At 43.0% G+C, this 16215-nt stretch overlaps 1 protein-coding gene across 1 annotated transcript in view; it reads right to left on the reverse strand.

The window, feature by feature from the left end:
- Positions 1 to 3851: 3851 nt before the first annotated feature.
- LOC145413294 (adenine DNA glycosylase-like) overlaps positions 3852 to 16215 on the reverse strand; it is an 81325-nt gene continuing 68961 nt past the window's right edge. Inside the window, exons 9-12 of the mRNA XM_080283022.1 lie at positions 8238 to 8430; positions 7788 to 7908; positions 4211 to 4249; positions 3852 to 4098 (exon numbers count right to left, since the gene is read on the reverse strand). Coding sequence (XP_080139148.1) covers positions 4000 to 4098; positions 4211 to 4249; positions 7788 to 7908; positions 8238 to 8430 — 452 coding nt within the window. The 3' untranslated portion in view covers positions 3852 to 3999. The remainder of the gene's footprint in view (positions 4099 to 4210; positions 4250 to 7787; positions 7909 to 8237; positions 8431 to 16215) is intronic.

The following is a 16215-nucleotide window of genomic DNA, read 5'->3' on the forward strand; positions in this document are numbered from 1 at the left end:
TTGCATTGTAGTGGAGAAAATTGGGAGCTGAGTGAGATGCTGTGGGGTAAGGGAAGAGTTGGGTGGACTGCAGTAGGAAAAGGGCAGGGATAAGTGAGGTGCAGTGGAGTAAAGGCAGGGAAAAGTGAGGTGCAATGGAGTAAGGATGGGGAAACGTGAGATGCAGTGGAGTAAGAGCAGGGAAAAGTGTGGTGCAGTGAAGTATAAGTGGGTTCAGTGGGATACACTGGGGTAACTGCATGGTTGAGTAGCATGCAGTGAGGCAATGGCAGGGTGAGGAGTGCTGCAGTGGAGAAAAGGTGGGATTGATAGGGTAATGTGGGGAAAGTTGGGATTGGGTGGGATGCAGTTAGCAGTGGCAGGGTTGGTTGGGGTGCTGTGAGGTAAGGATGGGAGTGAATGGCATACAGTAGGGTAAGGGCAGGTTTGATAAGGTGCCATGGAGTAACTGCAGGGATAGGTTGGGTAAAGGCTGGATTGGGTGGGATGCAGTGAGGTAAAGGTGAGGTTGGTTGGAAATCAGTGAGGTTAGGATGGAGATGAGTGGGGTGCAGTAGGGAAAGGGCACAGTTGGGTCGGGGAAGTGCATTAAGGGCAGAGTTGGGTGGGGTGCAGTGCGGTTTGGGCAGCGATGGGTGGGTTAATTGCAGTGTTGTGTGTGTTTTAATTAAGGACAGGACTATGTAAGATGCAATGGAGTATTGGTGGGATAAGGTGGACTTTATAAGGTAAAGGACAGGGTTGGGGGGTAGTGAGGTAAAGGAGTGTTCAATGGGGTGCAGTTAGGGAAGAATGTGGTTGGGTGGGGTACATGCTGGGTTGGGTAGGTTGCAGTGGCATTAAAGCACGGCTGGGTACCATGCAGTGACGTAAGGACAGGGATGGGTGTGGGCTAGTGGAAGAAGGGATGTGCTGGGTTTCAGTCAGTGGAGTATAGACAGGATTGGATGTGGGGCAGTGGAAGAAGGGATGTGATGGGTTGGGGTAAGTGAGGTAAGTGCAGGGAGGGTGGGGTGCAGTGGGGTAAGGTAGGAGGTGGGTGGGAAGGAAACGGTGTGTTGGGTGGGTTGAAATGGGGTAAAGTCAGGTGTGTGGGGGCCACAATGAAGTAAGGGTGAGGTTGGGTGGCATTCATTAGAATGTGGGTAGGACTGAATGGGGTGTAGTGGGATAAATGTGGGGTTGGGTTGGATTCATACCAAGGGAGGGTTTGGTGGAGAGCAGCAGGGTAATGGCAGGTTTTGGTGAGATGCAACTGAGAAATAGTGGGGTTGTGTGGGATGCTCAAATTCCTTCCAAATTTCTCATCCACTCTCTTCTTACTCTCTTTTACTAATCTTTTCACCTCTTTCTTCCTCACTACATACAACTCTCTCTTCCGACTGTCAACTTCTTCCACGCCCCTGTTTCTCATGGGTGGGTAGGATGCAGGGGGATAGCAGCGGGGTTGAGTTGGGTGGAGTGTGGTAAGGGCGAGGTTGGATGAGGTGCAATGGGGAAAGGGGAGGTTTGGGATGGGTGCACTGAGGTAAGGGTGGGGCTGTGGGGTGCAGTGGTGTTGGATGGGATTCAGTTGGGCAATGGTGGCTTTGGGTGGGGTAAAGTGGGGTAATGGGGGGGCCAGATGGAGAGCAGCTGGGTAATGGTAAAGTTCGCTTGGGTGTACAGTACTATTTACCACAACAGGAATCACATTAAAACATCAGCCATCAAATTTTTGAATATTTTGAATATCTGGACACAATTTAGCTCTAATCTGAAACAATCTTATGTACCCTACAGTAAAACTGTTGAAATGTCAGCAGAGAGAAACACTTGGAAACAAAAAAAAAAAACTGCTGAGTACACCAAACATGCTATGGTAATAAAAGAAGAGGACTTCTTGTACAATGCTCATTTAATTTCAACATTGAAAACAGCATGTTAAAATATACAGATAGTGGAGAAGGCATGGGAGGAGGACTATAAGGTGTTTATGGCATTTACGGATCTGGAAAAAGCATACAACAAAATAGACAGTGAAGGATTGCGGAAGGTTTTGCACGTGTATGGTGTAGATGGTAAGTTGACAGGTGCCATCAAGAGTTTCTATGATGGTAGTGAGGCATGTAAGAGAGTAAATGGGCATCTAAAGGACTGGTTCACGATCAATGTGGGCATACGACAAGGTTGTGTGATGTCCCCATGGTCGTTCAATATATATATGGAAGGGGTGATGACAGAAGTAAACACACAAGCGATGGAGAGAGGGATGGCGTTGGTAATGAATGGTGATGGATGGAATATCTCAAATTTGTTGTATGCTGATGATGCACTGCTACTTACAAATACCAGACAAGAGCTTGGTGAACTAGTGCAGAGTTTTGTAGATGTCTGTAGGCATTGTACTTTGAGAGTAAATGTAGAAACAAGTAAAGTGATGGTTATTAGACAGAAGGTGACTCCCTGTGTGATGTTACAGTGAATGGAGAGAGGCTGGAATTGGTGAGAGAGTTCAAATACCTGGACACAGTGACAGAAAAGAAAACAAAATGTGCAAAAGAAGTGGAAAGGAGTGACACAAGGAAGGAAAGTAGGTGGTGCTAAAAAGGCTTTGATAAAAAACAGAGGCTTGAATGTTGCAGCTGTGAGAGACTTAAATAAAGGAGAGTTAGTGCCAACTTTACCTTACGGGTGTGAGACTATGGCATGGCATGAAAATGAAAAGTCAAGAATACAAAAAGTGAAGATGGGACTGCCGAGGAATGTATGTAGAGTACAGAAAGTGGACAGGATACAGAATAATGTGATTTGTGAAAGATGCAGAGTGAGGATGTCTGTGGACACCAGAATTGAAGAGAGAGTACTAAGATGGTTTAGTCATGTGGAGTGAATGGATGACAACAAAGTGGTGAAAAATGTAGATCTGAGCGAATAAGAAGGAGAGAGGAGACAAGGTAGGCCAAGAAGAAGGTGAGGGGATATGGTGGATGAGTGTGTGAGGAAGAGGTATGGAAGTTCGTAAGGATAAGGGACTGACAAGAGACCATACTGGCTGGATGAATTGTGTGTGGAGAAGCGTATAACCAGGTATTTGGCACCCCCCTATAACGTGACAGCATTCAGACTGACTATCTGATAGGTATATGAGAAGCTACAGAACGTGATGAAATTTTTTTGGCTTATCTGATGGAGCCAGAATTCTATGTGCTTGTATGATGAGGGAATGGAAGCGTGGCCCATTGAACTGGGCAAACTTACGCTGTCTGGACATTACTACTCCTCACTCTGCCATAGGGTGGGAAAGGAGGTCCGGATATTGATGATGAATGATGATGTTAAAATGTACACCACAACTGAAAACAATACAAAAAGAGAGTACATCAAATTCAATAAATATCTTTTCACCATAACAACCCAGCATTTTGAGAGGTGGGTTAGAAGGGGAGATAAATAAGTTGTTTGAAAGGATGGGACTCCAGTTTTTGACAAGGGTAAACAGTATGACTGTTTCAGTTTCATTGAAATATAGTTTACTGATCTTCCATAATACTAACTAACGTCATAAAAACACTCATGAAGGTCTGGAGAGGTGGAGGGAGATGTGGATAGGTTGTGTGGGAAGCATCAAGTGGCTGAACAATCCAGATAAAAGGCACAGTTATAAAAAGGAAATACAGATACCAAACATTTAAAGGTATACAAAATAAAATGAAAAATGACTTTCATGATAAACTATGTGGGATGACAAACTATGTTTTGATACAGCCTCCCCTAATCATTTCACACACTCTCCATGTGACATCCCCACTTGTGTGTGTTATAACTCTCTCACTTCCTACAAAAGGTATATCAGCACACAGAACACAATATAATACTGTGCTTGATGCTCATATCTGGAGGGAAAAAATGTTTGACGTACGACATTGGCAACATTAGTAAAAAGGCTCATTTGGCAAACTATATTTTCCCTTCTCCCTTCTGGTCCCAGCCATACCAGTGACACATGATGGGTACTTTCTATCTACTCTTATTAATTTTGGTAAAAAAGTGAGATATTGTCTTCTGCTTCTTAGTGTCTGCTGGTTGGTCTCCAAAGGCACCTTTGTTCTTCTTTCCCTGTGGAAGTAAATGCAAAACACCTGATAATTGCTGAAGACTCATTTCAGGAATATATATTCATATAACTTAGTCACTGAATATAAGTTCAGCTTTTCAAGTGTCTACATACCTTAACTTTTTGTTCCGAGTCATCAACTGCTTTCAATACCTGAGAAAGAGTATACTGTCAAAAACTGCATATCACACTATGACGGCAAACAAGATACGTTTATGTATCCTGTTTCCCTGTGGATCAAAGTGACAATAATACCAAACATTTATTCCCTACATTTCATACACAAAGAACAAAAGCTTAACACATTACCCGCATTTGCGCAATATGAGTTCTCTCCCAGGCCACGTTTCACTTCAGAACTCTCTCCCACCAGTCTGCATGGAGCTATCACAGCGACAGGATTTATGTTGCTTTACTGAGTACCAGTGAGCGATATGCCTTCATAAAAGTAGTGCGTCACTGGTGGCCCAACACATGGTATCCTGATATTTTCTTGTATTGCATGATGCACCACTGGTGGATCACTGAGATAGCGTACTACTTTGGCCCAGGTAGTGCAGTCTTCGCTCACCCTTACCTGGCGCTTCCATTCTCTCTGGTTTTTTACTATCCCATTCTCTGTCATGAAGTTCCAGGTGGCACTTGGCTATTTAGGTAGTTAAAGGAAATCCAAGCAAAGGTCCAACACTACCTTTTTTTAATTATTATCTTGTTTCTTCTTCCTTTTTCCTCCTTCTAATCTCTTCACCAGCCTTCTAAAAGTTTTTCGCATCACTGAAGGCAGTGTTTCTTACAACAAAGCATTATGACGGTTGGGTACGTTGAATGCCATAATAGTAATTGGCAATATCCAGCTAGGGATAATTATAAGTACCATAATTAATTGCTGATTATAATTCTATCTATCTATCTATCTATTGCCAGACGCCTCAATCCCGTTTGGGGTGGCCACAAACAAATCGCCTCCAAGTCGCCCTGTCCCCCGCCATTTCACTGCCCTGCTCCCAACTCACACCCCCCTCTCTCATATACCTCTCCACCCCATCCCTCCATCTCATCCTCGGCCTCCCCCTCCCTCTTTCCCCCTCCACCTCACTCACATACACTCTCTTCGTCAGTCTTTCACCCTCCATCCTCTCCACATGGCCAAACCACCTCAGTATGTTCCTCATAACGTTTCCTATCACATCCACATCAACACCACAACGCTCCTTTATATCCTCATTCGTCAGCCTGTCTCTCCATGTGACTCCACAGGCTCCTCTTAAATAACTCATTTCCACTGCTCTCACTCTTGACTTGTGTCCTTCCAACAACGTCCAAGCTTCACTTCCGTACGTCAGAGTTGGTATCACAATACTGTCATGTAGTAACTTTTTCATTTCCATGCTCACTTCCCTGTTTCTTATCACTGCTTTCAAAGAACCAGCAACCTTTCTTCCCTGCTGTACCCTTTCAAGCACTTCACCCTCCACACCTCCATCCTTACTCATCACACTACCCAAGTACTTAAACGTACTCACATTTTCCAATTCCTCACCATCCAACCTCGCTGTACATTCACTGACTTCACCTCTCTCAAAGACCATCACTTTACTCTTCCCTACATTCACCTTTAGATTCAGTTTCTTACACACTCTCCCAAACTCATCCACCAAGCCTTGCAGCTCCCCTTCGTCTTCACTCAACAACACAGTATCATCTGCAAACAACAGTACAGGGAGTTTCCAAACACTATCCTCTCTCACCAGGGCCACTCCAACATCCACTACCCTACCTTGTACCTCTTTTATTTCCCCATCCATGTACAGATTGAACAACCATGGAGACATGACACATCCCTGTTTCAACCCAACTTTCAAAGAGAAAAATTCACTTAGTTCACCATCCACATGCACTGCAGCCTTCGCACCATCGTACATACTCTTCACAGCAATCAACAACTTCCCATCTACTCCATATATTCTTAACACTTTCCACAATCCTAGTCTATCCACCCTGTCATATGCTTTCTCCAAATCCATGAAAGCCGCATACAACTTCTTTCCCTTCTCTAGAAACTTTTCCACTAAAGATCTGAGAATGAATATCTGATCTACACAACCTCTTCCCTTCCTAAAGCCTCCCTGTTCTTCTCCAACTAATTCCTCTGTTCTTTCTCTAACTCTGTCAGTAAGTATTCTACCATACACTTTTCCTATTATACTAAGAAGACAAATGCCCCTATGATTACCACACACTTCTTTTTCCCCTTTTCCTTTGTACAAGGGAATAATTATACCTGACTTCCAATCCTCCAGGACTCGACCTTCCTCCCAGGCCAATCTGCACATCTTCCACATCCATTCTACTACTATCTCTCCCCCATGCTTCAGCATTTCACCACACACTCCATCAATTCCTGGGGCTTTCCCCATTTAACTTTCTTCATTGCTTCCACAACTTCTATCCTACTGATTTCTTCCTGTCTTCTCACCTCCCTCCTTCTCCCAGCCATTCCCCAGCCACTTATACTCGCATTACTTCCATCCTCCATGTTCAACAATTCCTTAAAGTGTTCTCTCCATCTGCTCACTTTTTCTCCCTTCTCCACTAGTAATCTACCATTTTTATCTTTCACTCCTCTGCTAACTTCACTTCCACCCTGTCTTACTCTTTTCACCTCTCTCCAGAACATTTTCTTACAGTCCCTCCACTTTACACTCAAATTCCTTCCAAATTCCTCATCCACTCTCTTCTTACTCTCTCTTACTAATCTTTTCACCTCTCTCTTTCTTTCTACATATAACTCTCTTTTCCGCCTCTCAACCTCTTCCACGCCCCTATTCCTCATCCATTCATTGCACGCTTTCTTCTTTTGTGCCACAGCCTGTTTCACCTCTTCAGTCCACCACGCTGTTCCTTGCACCCCCCTCCATCTTCTCTTCCTTCCACACACCACATCACATGCTGCACATATTTCTTCTGTAAATATTCTACACACACCTTCCACGTCCCCCATCTGCTCCAATTCATATTTGTTCAATCGTTCCTCCACTTCTCTCTTATACTCTGCCTTTTTCTCATCCTCTTGTAACCTTTCCACTCTCCTTGCAACTACTCCTTCCTCTCGTCTTTCCCTTCTTCTATTCCTCCATCTTACTTGAACTTTAATTCTGGCCACCACCAAGTAGTGGTCAGAAAGTCCACTCCCCCAACCTCTATAAACTCTTGCATCCAATATACATCTTCGCATCCTTTCATCCACACACACATAATCAATCATTGCCTTCCTTTCATTCAGTTCACCACCCACCCTTCTCATCACTCGCCATGTATACCTGTGGATCATTTTATGCCTGAAGAGGGTATTGGCTATCACCAACCCCCTCCCAGCACAGATGTCCACATCAAATGGTACAAAAGTGGTTCAACACACGGGTAACATGCTAAGAGCCGTGAGGGAGCCTTAATACAGTGAACATCATACAGGACACATTTAAAAGAGATCATGCACAGGCACTGTATATGAATTTTCAAAATAGTGTTGGCTTCATAAATGTGAAAAAACTTTACAACAGATGACTGCTTACTGAGGTTGCATTAACAATTAAGTCCATTTTTGGTCATCTCTCATTCTTCTGAGAAAAACTGCTTGTATTATATAACACAACAAAATAACTGAAAAAAAAAAATGGGAGTTTAATCAAACCTTTTTCATGGCAGTTGAAGTGGCTGAGGCAAGGAATTCAGTTTTATCCATCCAGTGTCCTCCCTGGTAATGTTCTGGCCATGTAATTCCTTCTCCCACATCCAGGCTCACTTTATAAACTCTAAAATAATGAGTTGCACACCTGTTAGCAGCCTGTAAAAATAACTAAGAACATAATTTTGATGTCAAAAGAACTCATGAACCTAATGCTCTGTTCTTATGTAAGTTTCACTGATGCAAAATTTCTGTCCTAATTCAGTGATGTCTGGTGCCAGCAAAGAAGGCATTAATTGAAAAAATTCTGAAAGAAATAATATGTGCAGGTTTAATGCAATAACATAATAACACTACCAATGGAGTCAGTAATCAATGGAATCAAAATAACTGCAATAAGCATAAAGAAAAATAATGGGAAAAATATTTCTAGCACCTATAATACTCAAGTACAACCTGTAGGTCTGTCGGATGTGAGAGAAAATATGCACGACATCAGATATGTGCCGGGCAGAAGCTGCTTGAGTGGGTGTGAGGCAGTACTTTCCCTCCAGCTCTCTCCTTACATCTCTCATCTCTTGCTCCTGTTTATCTTCCTTCCCTGTCCCCAGAGCTATACTTGGGAATTCCCACAGGTTTGCCAACAGACCTGGTGGTTAAGAATGGTTTGAGAAAGACTTACCCTTTCCTAAGCAAATACATATCATTCAAAAATCAATCCAAATACAGTAAACTCTCAATTATCCACTGTCGCAATATCCACCCCAAAGCAATATCCAGCACTTTTGGCTCAGCTCTATTAAAACAATATTCAGCAAAATTTGGCAATATACAGCTCAGAAACAGGAAGCAATCAACCCTCCAACTCAGACACAGGACCCAATCGACACATGGACAGCCCCACAATGCACCAGCCAATCACAATGCATTGTGGGAGCAGCCCAACAAGTGCGCCAAGACTATCGTCGCTCTCTCAGCCTCTCCCATGCATACCATACAGTGAGGACATACCTGAGCGCTCGGCTCTTGCAACCCATGCAGTGGGTAAAACCTAGTGCTGTGACAGTCTGTGGCCTCCCATGCCTCACTTGTTGTTGTAGTGCTGTGACTAACCTTGTGGCCCCTCAGTGCTCTGTGCCCTAGTGCTTTGACTTCTATATGGTGGGGACATATCTGTGCATATTGTATATACCCTCCATCAGTGCCAACATTAGGTGAATACAGTATAATTATGATAATATCATGTACAGTATTACTGTACTATATGTATCATACCAATACTGTACTGTATTTTATGTTTAATTTTAATCTTTTACTTATGGGTAATATTGTAGGAAAATTTTTAGGATAAAGGACTGAGTCGAATAATAACACATTATCCAGCTCAACACCGAACAGAAAGCCAACTGGGGAGTACTATGCAATACCCGGTGTTCTGCAACATCCGGCCTGGAGGTTGGCTGAATTACACTGGATAATTCTGCGTTTACTGTAGTTTGGCTTACACAAAATAATATGATCATTATTTCTACACAGCCTGAGGGAATTTTGCTTGACCTATCTGGCAAATGAAAGTTGTCAGATGCGTTTTTTAAACATACATATTGTATGATGGCATGACTTTGGACAGATTTAGTTCAGAAGATGAAGAACTGACATTCTGTTAAGTAGTAAGATGGGTACAATCAAGTCTTGTTATAAGTAAGTTAGTTATGTGATGAATCGTTACAACAATTATTTAAGCTATACCCTTTTTCAGAATAACAATAAAAAATTGTTGAGAATATGCCAGAATTATAAATGTGACAGCCACCTCCAAGAATCTCATGTGGACACAGTGACACATGCAAACCTAAAGTCAGCTGTCTCAGACAAAATGGCTGTCCAGTGTTTACCTTTGCTGTGATCATCTGCCTTTTATTTCATTTTGCAGATGAAAGGACATTGAAACACCACTGCTAATGCCAAATAACAGTATAAGTGCATTGCGAAAACTGCAGAGTATGGTATTAAGTGAAGAGATAACTTTTTTGTGTGAAACACTGAAACTTGGCTTGGAAACTGTGTCTACCCGTACACAGTCTCCCCCAGTCAGCTGATTTAGACAAGATGGTCGCCATGTCTTTACATTTGCTATGATCACCCACTTTTCATTCCATTTTGTGCATCAAAGACCACTGAAACACCACTGTTATTGCCACATAACAATGTATGTGCATAACAAATAGTGCAGTGTGCAACATTAAGTGAAGTGGTAACTTTTTCTGTGTGAAATACTGAAACATGCGACTTGGATATCAACCTGGCAAGGATGCTACCCCTAATGGAAAACATAGAGCTACTGAAAGGCACCAAGGGCAAGCTTATTATTATTATTATTATTATTTTTTTTTTTTTTTTTTTTTTTTTTAAAGGCTTCATGGTCATAGACCTCTCCCCTATCCCCTCTGAACCCATGTTATATTGACTTCATTCTATGATAAATCATTTCTGGTACACAACAGGCTTTTATTTGACATAACCCTGTTGCAAAGCAAACCGTGTCTGTACTATACAGGGTAGCTTGCTCTAATTCTGTAGTTCTTTTATATGTCAACACACAGTAATCCCTCAATCATCTGACGTAATAGAGCCGAAGGCATGTCTCAACAGAGGATCCGTCCAAATAATGGACTTCTCCCCTGGCCTGCCTTTGTACATACCCTAACTTTGAAAGCCAATGTGAAAGGCCCCTGCAGTACATCATACAACACTAATTCCTGGTATTTTACACTACTCTATCTGGTCAAGCAGACGTATAAACCACAGCCAAGCAATTACCATGGTCAAGTAGACCACAGACAAGCAATAACCACTGCATGGCCATACCCTGCAGTGACATATATAAAAAAAAAAAATGGCCCTGCCAGGCAAAAATGTTCACTTGGCCATAATTTCCACCCATACACAAGCATTTGTCTGGATGAAATAGAAAAATGTATGAATAATGGTTCTGAACAGCACAGATCACAGCAAGTGGATAATGGATTGTTCAGATAATGGACATCCGGATAATTGAGGGATTACTGTAATTTGCTAACTCTGAGACTAAGTAATGAATGAAAATAAATTTGGGAACAGATTTTAACTCAAACCTGAACTTTAAGGAGTATACGTTTTCTTTGGTGAAAACTTACAAATTTCATACTCGGCATTTCGAATCTCTTTGCCATAAAACTGTTGTTATATCTTCAGTGTCTTTTGACAACAACTCAATCACACATTACATCTTGCACTGACAATTGTAACTCTCTGTGAGTTGGTCTGTAGAAATATCTGATGAATACAGTTCAATCAGTACTGTACTGAACAGGGATGCTAGACTTATATCAGGTCTTTTTCCAGGGACTCCCACCACTATAATTTTCAATTAATTGCACTGGTTTCCAATAAAGGCCAGGACTAAGTTTAAACAGTGTTTAATGATCTTCAAAGCTGTTAAGATCAGTGAACCTTAGTCTCTAGAGCAAATGTTATCTTCTCCTACCACATGTTCTGGAATTACTTTGTAAACCAGTGATGACCCCCACATACTGGTGAACTTAGAGTACTTTGAGAAAGTCTTTTTACTGCCCCTTTTCTTATACAGTACTGACTACAGTGAACTCTCAATTATCTGGAGTAATTCAACCAAGCCCTATGCCACATAATGTGAAAAACCGTATTTTGCATAGCACTCCCCATCGGCTCAACATTCGGCGTCGAACCAGACATTGTGTTACTATCCGTCTCAGCCCTCTAAAAACTTTCCCATGAGTAAAAGATGAAACTTAAGCACAAAATATAATAAGGTAATGGTACAGTACAGTAATACTGTAATGCAGCGCCGGCTGGCTACCACTTCCAAACTGGTTAATATGCCTCGAAGCCGGATATTACGTGGTATTTTGGCGCTGGATATTGCATAATTTCACCGGATATTGTTTTAATCAAGCCGAGCCAGCAGCACCAGATACTGCACTGGGCCAGATGTTCCAACAAGGGATAACTGAGTTTGCTGAACTTAATACTTTGCCAATATCTACAATGCAATCTAATGACAATTAAATCAAGAACTTGACATTCCTGAGTTACTGTGATCATTATAGGGCTTAGTAGGTGCCACTGTTCTGATATAATACTACAGGTGAATTAATGGTAGTGTAATGTTGGTGTCTCAAAGAGTCTGAGCACTAGTACTTATTTAGAAGGACTGGCACTTTAGGGAAACATGAGATCAACAATTGTTATTTATACTATTTCATCATATTTACAGCTGCACTCAAGTGCAGCTCTAAACAGAAACTCCATTCAGTTGCTAATTTTCAGACACTTTTCAGTGTCTATGCCTCAAACAGTAAAAAAGCGCTGTCATTCTGTGCTTTCATCATTTCCCAACAACCAGTCTCTCTTCATGAAAACTATTCAGTTCTCCAATCACTTTCTGTCAGAAAGGAAACACATGGAGATGGTAGAGAAGGAATGTAAAAAAAAATAAATAAATAAATAAATAAAATCAGTCCTAACATTGCTGTGGATGATATAAAAATTCAGATCTCCCTGGGGTGAGTGAGATGGACAGAGACAAGTGGTCACGATGAAAAGAAACTGTGGTAGGTTATGGACCATGATATTAGAAGTATTCCCTCTGGGTGCTGTACAGTGCCTGACACATGAGGCAGACACTTTTATGATACGGTAATTTTTTCTTGTCAGTGGTGTGTTCCAAAATATCACAAGAGTAATACTTAAGAAGACATAGGGCCACCTCAAAAAAAAAAAAAAAAAAAAAAAAAAAAAAAAATTTGAACTGGTCCAATAACTTTGTAAATGTGTATAGAAGTAGATTTTTTATTATGAAGAGGATCCATCAATGAACAAGGAAAATATGATTATCGTATATGTGATAGGTCAGGTTAGGTTTGGATAGGTTTGGTTAAGTTTGCACAAAACAGGTAAGGTTAGGATAACTAAAGTTGGATTAACGTACAAAAATTTTGATTTGGTTGGGATAAATAAGCAATGATAAGGGTATTTTCATTGAAAAATGGCATTCTAAAATGGCATCCATCTATCTTCACACAGCACAAGAGGGCGTATTTTTTCGGTGCAGTCAGGGAATGTAAACAAACCATTTTTAAATCACTTTTTACCACTTTTAAAAGAAACAAAACATCAAAACCTGAAAATGTACCAAAAATAATACTGCAGTCAAAGAATTCCATGAACAGCTACGGTGAAGAAAAAACAGAAGAAAACTGCAAAATAAGGTGGTCCTATGTCTCCTTGGGGATTGCCAACACATTTTCTTCCAATAATGACTTACTGTAAACTGGGGGAAAATGGCAAATCATCTTTCAAGCAGCAATGGAACATGCTATGCTGTGGATTTAACCTTTTGAGATTCCGATGATGAGTTTTTGGGTCATCTCAAATCCAACCTCAGAGATTCCCATGACGCATTTATGCATCATTATTAGATACTTTTGTAAGTACTCACCATTAATTGTGTTTACGCATCATAACAAAGAGACTCGGGTACGATATCACAGAATGCTTGCTCTGTGCATGGCGGGCAGTAGTTTTGTTGCTTTGCAAGGTTTAAACAAGATTTGTATATCTTTATTATTTTTATTTTTTTCTGAAGTAATCCCTCCAATTTCCGGACGCCCACTTTCCAGACATCCCCAATAACTGGACATTTTCGTCCCGGGATCCAATATTCCCAAAGTGGGCCAAAAACCTCAAAAAACTCGAAAAAAATCCGACTTTTCCCCGCCTGTAATTTGAAGTTGGCCCGCGCGGTGCGACCGAGCTGTGTTTTGGTGCGTTGTTCCGCCGACGTCCGCTAGAGCGCCCCTGCATCCTCCCCACTTACCGCCCGTCTCTTGTTGTGTGTGCACGCTCGTCATGGCCGCCCACGTGCTCGCTTCTGTGGTGGTGCCTTACCTGCTGCAGGCTTTCCTGCTGCTCTCGTGCCTCTCCTTCGTGTGTGTGATGATGGCGCCGCCGCCTGAGAAGAGGAAGAGAGTGGTGTTGACTCTGGAGAAGAGGGAGATATTGGACAAGCTGGATGCAGGATGATCTACCTCACGTATCCTCCGTGAATTCAACCAGGCCCAGCCTACTTTGTTTGATATCAAGAGATCCTGAGACAAACTCATGCAGTAAACGGCTGACTTCTCGTTGAAAAGCAAACGCAACATTGAGAGGAAAGTGATGTATACTCCCAAGTATGCAGAAGTCAACCGCTCTACGTTGATTTGGTATCGACAGCAATGTGCTGCTGGTGTGATGGTGCGTGGCATGGAGCTGAAGGCTGCTGCTGAGAAGTTCGCAAGGCTTCACGACGCCCTAGACTTCAAGGCATCTGAAGGTTGGCTCTTCCCGTTCAAGTTATGACATGGCCTTACCAACCGTAAGTCTCATGGCAAAGCTGTGGACGCCAACGAGGATGGAGTTGACGAGTTTCGGGACAAGGTGAAGGGCTTGATTGACAGGGAGGGCCTAACTCTCGGTCAAGTCTACAACGCTGACGAAACTGGCTTATTCTATCGCTCTTTGCCTACGAACACTCTAGCCGAGGAGACGGAGAAGCGTGTACCTGGCCACAAGCTCTGCAAGCAATGGATATCTGCTTTGTGTTGTGTCAATGCTAACGGCATGCACCGGCTCAAGCCAGTTATTGTTGGCCGTGCAAAGCAGCCTCGGTGTCTTCGTGGGGTGATGGATGTCGTTCCTGTCGTCTGGTACCATTCCTTGTAGGCATGGTTCACATCCCAGATCTTCATAGACTGGTTCCACCGCCATTTCGTCAAGGAGGTCATCCATTACCAGACGGAGAAACTGGGAATCCCACACGACCAGGTAAAGGCCCTCCTTCTCCTCGACAATGCACCTGCCCACCTGTGCAACAAGGAGTTGGTGGCTGAGAATGGGCGCATTAGGTGCATGTTTCTGCCACCTAATACTACTGCTCTCATCCAAACAATGGACCAAGGAGTGATCATGGCAACAAAGAGGCTGTACCGGCGGAAGTTCCTGGACAAGGTGACGGTTGTCTTCGAGGACGAGGATGAGCGCAGGGAGGGACGGGACACGTGAGGCCAGCGGACTTTGGAAAACATTCGCCACTACAACATCAAGTCTGCCATCTACAACTGGACCAGTGCATGGAAGGATATCCCTGTCAAGACTCTAGAAAATGGTTGGTCTCATCTGCTTCTCGGAATGGATGTGGAGCACGATTTCCTAGGTTTTGACATGGAGGCCTTCCATGCACATCTACGTGCGCATGGCAACGATGTTGATGTGGACGAAGTGCGTGAGTGGTTGGATGACGATGAGGGCGATCCTGGGTATGAGAACATGTCTGATATCAAGATCGCATCTTCAGTTGCAGGTGTCAGTACCCAGCTTGAAGATTCCAACGAGGACGGCGACGAAGATGTGGACTCCTCTCGGCATGACACTACTCCAGCCATCCCCAAGCTGAGCACACTCCGGGAACACCTAGAGTTCATTCTGGGCTACCTGGAGCACCCGGACTGCGACAGGGAGATCGGGCCCTTGGGACTTGTGGAGGAAGTGCGCGCTTTCAGGCAGCACATCATTAATCGTCAAAATCGTCGTTCCTTGCGTCAGTCAACGATTGACAGCTTTTTCAGGCCCGTGACCCCCACTGTGCCCAGCCCTGGCTCCACTCCATTGCCTCCCCAAGACAGGCCCTCATGCTCCGAGTCACAGCCCAGCACAACAGGCACGGTGGAGTCACCACTCGATGTGAGTTTACGCCTCTCTTCAGAGTCATCTGCAGTGGGTACGCCATCACCACGACCCAGCAACGCACCCCTAGGTCACCAGCATGTTCTACTCTCAGACTCTGACAGTGATTAGATGCCAAAAACTTCTCCACAAGACCACACAGGAATTTACAATGTTGTGCAGTGAAGAAAACAGTGCATAGTGTTAAGGAATTAGAGTTCTGAGTGAAAAGACAAAAATTTAATGGACTGTAAATGTAACGCAAATTAACTTGAGTGTGTTTTGTTTAGAAAATAGTTTTAAGAGAGGGAAGACTTAAAGTGCACAATGCAACACTTATTTCATTAAGGTACAATGGAGCGCAAGTAAGACAAGAGTGCACAGTGTTAAGAGAATCAAATTCTGAGTGCAAATGACAGTTCTGTGCAAGACTTCATGAACAGTGTACTGCAAATGCTTCAGGAACTCCTTCTTACTGTCAGAGTCTGAGAGGAGATGGGTTATTCATCAAGATGGCCAGGGACTTGCTGTATGTACCCAGAATGTTTCATATTGTACTGTACTGTTTTTTCCATACTTACCTCTAACACCTCATTTCACTCTTTTATGTCCCTTATTGGTGTGAATATGTTGTGCCTTAGGTGCTATGCAT

Source organism: Coenobita brevimanus, chromosome 95 (assembly GCF_032717465.1).
Source record: "Coenobita brevimanus isolate Jiangsu-jjx chromosome 95, ASM3271746v2, whole genome shotgun sequence".
Classification (NCBI taxonomy): Eukaryota; Metazoa; Arthropoda; class Malacostraca; order Decapoda; family Coenobitidae; genus Coenobita; species Coenobita brevimanus.